The 5044-nt window shown below is 56.7% G+C and overlaps 1 protein-coding gene across 1 annotated transcript in view; it reads left to right on the plus strand.

The window, feature by feature from the left end:
- CPXM2 (carboxypeptidase X (M14 family), member 2) overlaps positions 1–5044 on the plus strand; it is a 39585-nt gene that overhangs the window by 30933 nt on the left and 3608 nt on the right. Inside the window, 4 exon segments of the mRNA XM_014528849.1 lie at positions 950–1120; positions 1122–1137; positions 3357–3496; positions 4262–4361. Of these exon segments, the coding sequence (XP_014384335.1) occupies positions 950–1120; positions 1122–1137; positions 3357–3496; positions 4262–4361 (427 nt within the window).

The following is a 5044-nucleotide window of genomic DNA, read 5'->3' on the forward strand; positions in this document are numbered from 1 at the left end:
GGTGCTGGGGTGTGGGGGGCCGCAGGAACACCCAGCGCATGGGCAGAGGATGTGACATTTAAGAAGGAGACAGAGCCTTCTCTTACACATTTTCTCTCAGAGTAGGAAGAGCTAGATAATAAAACACCTTTCAAATGGATATTTGAGGAGATTCTTTATAAAAATCATTTAATTATATTTCTTTACAAGAACACAGAAGAAACACAACAGGAAAAAACACGCCCCCGTTATTTGTTCTTTTCTGCGGCTGCCACTGAGCCTGGCCCTCAGCTGTACAGCCCCCTGGGGGCGTGCGCATTAAAGCCGGGCAGGACCATGGGCCCAAAGGCACGGCAGCGTCTCCTGTGTGAACAGTTGTATCTGCAAGACGGGACTCCTGTTTCAGACAGGAATCCATTGCCATTATCACCTAAAAATAAAGGGTTCCTTAATGTTATAAAATGTCCAGCCATCTTCACTTTTCACTATTATCACTCTCTCTCTCATCTTGTTTAAATCAGGACCCAAACAAAGTGCATTCATTTAGATTGGTTTACGACCTCTTAAGTCTCATTTATTTATTTTTTTAACATTTTTATTGATGTCAGAGAGGAAGGGAGAAGGAGAGAGATAGAAGCATCAATGATGAGAGAGAATCATGGACCGGCTGCCTCCTGCACACCCCACACTGGGGATGGAGCCCACAACCCGGGCCTGTGCCCTGACCAGGAATCGAACCCTGACCTCCTGGTTCATAGGTTGATGCTCAACCACTGAGCCACATGGCCAGGCAGGTTTCTCTTTTTTAAATCCATTATTTCTACGAAATCCAGTGTTTTCAGGACGGATTTAGAAATTCTAAGCCGGGCTCAGAGTCTCCATACAACGGCTGCTTTCCCACCGAGTCCCTGTTTGGGGTGTCGGGGAGCGGGCCTCCTTCTCACGTGGCCCCCGGCGTCGGTGCTCGCAGGTGGCGGCGGAGACCAGGGCTGTCATCGCCTGGATGGAGAAGGTCCCCTTCGTGCTGGGCGGCAACCTGCAGGGCGGCGAGCTGGTGGTGGCCTACCCCTACGACATGGCCCGGTCCCCCTGGAAGACGCAGGAGCGCACGCCCACGCCCGACGACCACGTGTTCCGCTGGGCACACCGTGGCCGGAAGTGAGTCCTCCCGGCGACGTGATGGGCACCTCCCGGCCCTCCCGCCCTGTCCGCAGTGCCGCTGCCCTGACACTACAGCTCCCGAGGTCCAGGTCCCAGCTCTGCGGCGTCCCAGTCTCGGAGCGGCGGGGCTCGCTCCCATTTCACAGGTTCTCCACTTCAAACCCACCCTGTTGCAAAGCATGAACGTGAAGTGCAAAAGGGTGAGGTGGAGAAGCTGATGAGAGAGCTGGGGCTCGGACACGGGAAGGGGCGGAACTGGGGCTGTTGGACTCCGTGGTCTGCTCTCAGCCACCGAGTGTCTCCATTGTGTGGGGTCAGAGATGGTCGGGGGAGACTTGGGGAAATATTGGCCCCAAGAGCAAACCCAGCCCGGCCGGCGTGGCTCAGTGACTCATGGACCGAGGTCACGGTTCGATTCCCAGTCAGGGTACAGGCCGGGGCTACAGGCTTGATCCCCAGTGGGGGGCGTGCGGGAGGCAGCGATCCGTGGCTCTCTCTCATCATTGATGTTTCTCTCTCTCCCTCCCTCTCCCTTCCTCTCAGCAACCATTAATGTAAGAAACATGCCTCTGATTTATCTTCATAGCAAAGAAACAGCATTGGCCAGGCCATTACTGAATTCCCTCAGCAAACAGGGTGGGGGTGGGAGAGGGTATGAGCTGTACAGGTGGCCGACAGCACATGTCCTAGGAGGATTCCCCTAGACCCGTGGTCGGCAAACCGTGGCTCGCGAGCCACATGCGGCTCTTTGGCCCCTTGAGTGTGGCTCTTCCAGAAAATACCACGTGTGGGCGTGCACGTACAGTGCGATTGAAACTTCGTGGCCCATGCGCAGAAGTTGGTATTTTGTGGAAGAGTAAGAGCAGAACCATACCACAGTTTAGGCTTTGGGGCTGAGGGTTAAAAGAAAAATGTCAATAAAACGCAAGGCATACTGTTTGTGTGTGTGTTTTATTGATTTCAGAGAATAAGGGAGAGGGAGAGAAAGAAACAGCAATGATGAGAGAGAATCATTGATCAGCTGCCTCCCACACCCTGCCTTCTGGGCATCAAGCCCACAACCTGGGCATGTACCCCGACCAGGAATCAAACCATGACCTCCTGGTTCATAGGTCGACGCTCAACCACTGAGCCACGCTGGCCGGGCCAGCCCATTTTTTTAAATACCCAATGGGAGACAGCAAGACCTCGGAGACCTATTAGGAAACAGGTGACCAAATAGTCCTCAGCCAACGAGGGGCTGGGGGGGGGGGCTAAATAAACAGGCTGTGTCCCCTGCCCTACCTGTGATCCTGTCCCATGGGCGTCCACTCTCGAGTGTTATTAAGAGTCCCATTTCACCATGCTTCTGTTTCCCAGTCCGTCATTTGAAATTTGGACAGGTGAGCCATTTCTCACACTGAAGACTGTTTTTGAGCGAGCCCTGCGAAGGGCGAGAGCGTGCTGTGCTGTCCCGACGGGGGAGGGGGCGGGGGGCCTGTCAGTGCCCCATTCCTTCCGTGGCGTCAGCAGCAGCGCTCGGAGCAGCCGCCTGCCACACGTCCTCACCGGCTGCGGGGGCTGATTTTTTCCATCAGTTACGGTTCCCATTATTTCAGGGACTTGGCGGCAGAGCCTTGCGGGGGCTCGAGCCTCTGTAATCACCCCCGCCTCCCGCCCGGCAGTGTGACTGACAGGCCTGCAGAGTCATTCTCGGTGGGTTAATGAGATGCGATTTCTAAGTTCCCTGCCTCCCCCTCCGCCTCCTCGCCTCTTCCTGCTCAGGGCGCTGGCTCGTTAGCAGTGCTGAGCAGAGAGCGGCCTGTGCATCTCCAAATGCACCGCCTGTGCGTTCCCCCCAGGGCGGTGTCGGCCAGCTCTGCTCCGCACCCTCCCACCGCGAAGGCAGCTCCGGGTCCATGTTGAAGTTCTGACAGTAGTGGGGTTCCAGGCCCAGAGCCGTGTATCGCCGTCCCCGCCAGGGCTGATGGCACGGGAAGGGCTGTCGGGGTCACACCACAGTACCCTGCGCTCTCAGGGGCCGGTCTCCCCACAAGCCCTTCCTCGGCGTCCTCCCCTCCCTCCCCCCAGCCCCTCCCCCGCACTTGCTCTAATGAATGTTTTGTCTCAGTAGCTGCCCGACACCCCGTTCACGTGCCGCCCCTCAGGCACGTCCCTGCTGTGTCCGGCGCCCCGCTGCGCCTGGCTCAGCTTCCTGTCTGCGGTTGGCTTGGCAGGTCTCAACGACTTCAGCTACCTCCACACGAACTGCTTCGAGCTGTCCATCTACGTGGGCTGCGACAAGTTCCCGCACGAGAGCGAGCTGCCCGAGGAGTGGGAGAACAACCGGGAGTCCCTGATCGTGTTCATGGAGCAGGTACAGCGTGGGCCGCGCTGCCGCGGGGGTGGCTAAGGAACGAGGCTGAAAGTGAGACCAAATTAGTGCTTTGGACCGTGGCCATGGTCCCTGGTCGCCGTGGTCCCGGGTCTTCGTGGTCCCTGGTGGCCGTGGTCCCAGGTCACCGTGGTCCCTGGTGGCCGTGGTCCCAGTTGGCCACTCCAGTGCGGAAGGAGCTCTATATACTAAGTCTACAGAGCTCAGGAAAATTAAAATATGTGCGTATCAAAATTCCATCTTTAGTGGATTTTTAAAAGATAAATGTTCTTTATTGATTTTAGAGAGAGAGGAAGGGAGAAGGAGAGAGAGATGGAAACATCAATTGGCTGCGTTCTGCACATCCCCTGCTGGGGATCAAGCCTGAAACCCGGCATGTGCCCTGAGCAGGAATCGAACTGACAACCTTTGTTACATGTGCCCACGCTCAGCCACTGAGCCACACCGCCCGGGCTAGTGGGTTTCTTCTTATGACCCCCTCAAACCCTAACACGTTTAAACGTCTGGAAGATTTCACTCCAATGGGAGACTCTGAGACGCTGCCTCGCAAGCTCCTCATCGCAAGCCCCGTAATCAAAGACGCTTACACTCCAGGCCCACACGGCGCCAGGGAGCTCTTGAGCTGGGCGTGGCTGCGTGAGGGCTCCTGGTGGCCCGGGCAGCCTGAGGGTCATCGTGCTCACCGTGCCACGGTGGGGGAGGGGGGTGTCGGTGAGCTCACCGCGTCTTGTCGTGTTTGCCGAGCAGGTGCACCGCGGCATCAAAGGCCTGGTGACGGATTCCCACGGAAAAGGCATCCCGGACGCCATCATCTCCGTCGAAGGCATCAACCATGACGTCCGAACAGGTAAGCGCCTGCCTGTGTGGAATCCCCCTCTCGGCGGGAAACGTGCATTTCCTGGGAGGTTTGAGGGGTGAATGGACATTACAGGGTGTCCCCAGGAGTGCACAGTGGACGGCGAGCCAGGGAGGGCCCCTTCCTGGCCCGTGCTGCTCCCTCTGAAGGGAAGGAGGGGGCCTCTCCCCCAAAACTGTCCTCCTGCATAACCTGACCCTGTGCTCCTGACAGATCATCCCATTGATCTGGGAGGAAACCGAGGCTGGGACGTGAGGCGGGTGAGGCTGGCATCAGGCCTGGCCACGTGCCCTTCAGTGCCAGGCTGCCTGCCCACGCATGTGCCTGGCACTGAGGCCAATGGCTATGGAAATGGGCGCGGTGTGTCTGCCATGCCACAGAGCCATTGCCTGCTGTGTAACGCCCTGAATCATGTGCTTCCCGTGTGGTTGCCTATTTCTTTACTCAACAGGGTTTCCATGCCAGGTAGCATGGCACTAGGTACACAGCAACCCCCTTAGGCATCCAGCACTCATCCATCATTTATTTATCCATCATCCATTATCCATCAGCCATCAGCCATTATCCATCATCCATCATCCATCCATCCATTCATCCATTATCCATTCATCCACCCATCCATCCATCCATTCATCCATTCATTTATTCATCTATCCATCCATCCATCCATCCAT

Source organism: Myotis brandtii, unplaced genomic scaffold (assembly GCF_000412655.1).
Source record: "Myotis brandtii unplaced genomic scaffold, ASM41265v1 scaffold656, whole genome shotgun sequence".
In the NCBI taxonomy this organism is placed as follows: Eukaryota; Metazoa; Chordata; class Mammalia; order Chiroptera; family Vespertilionidae; genus Myotis; species Myotis brandtii.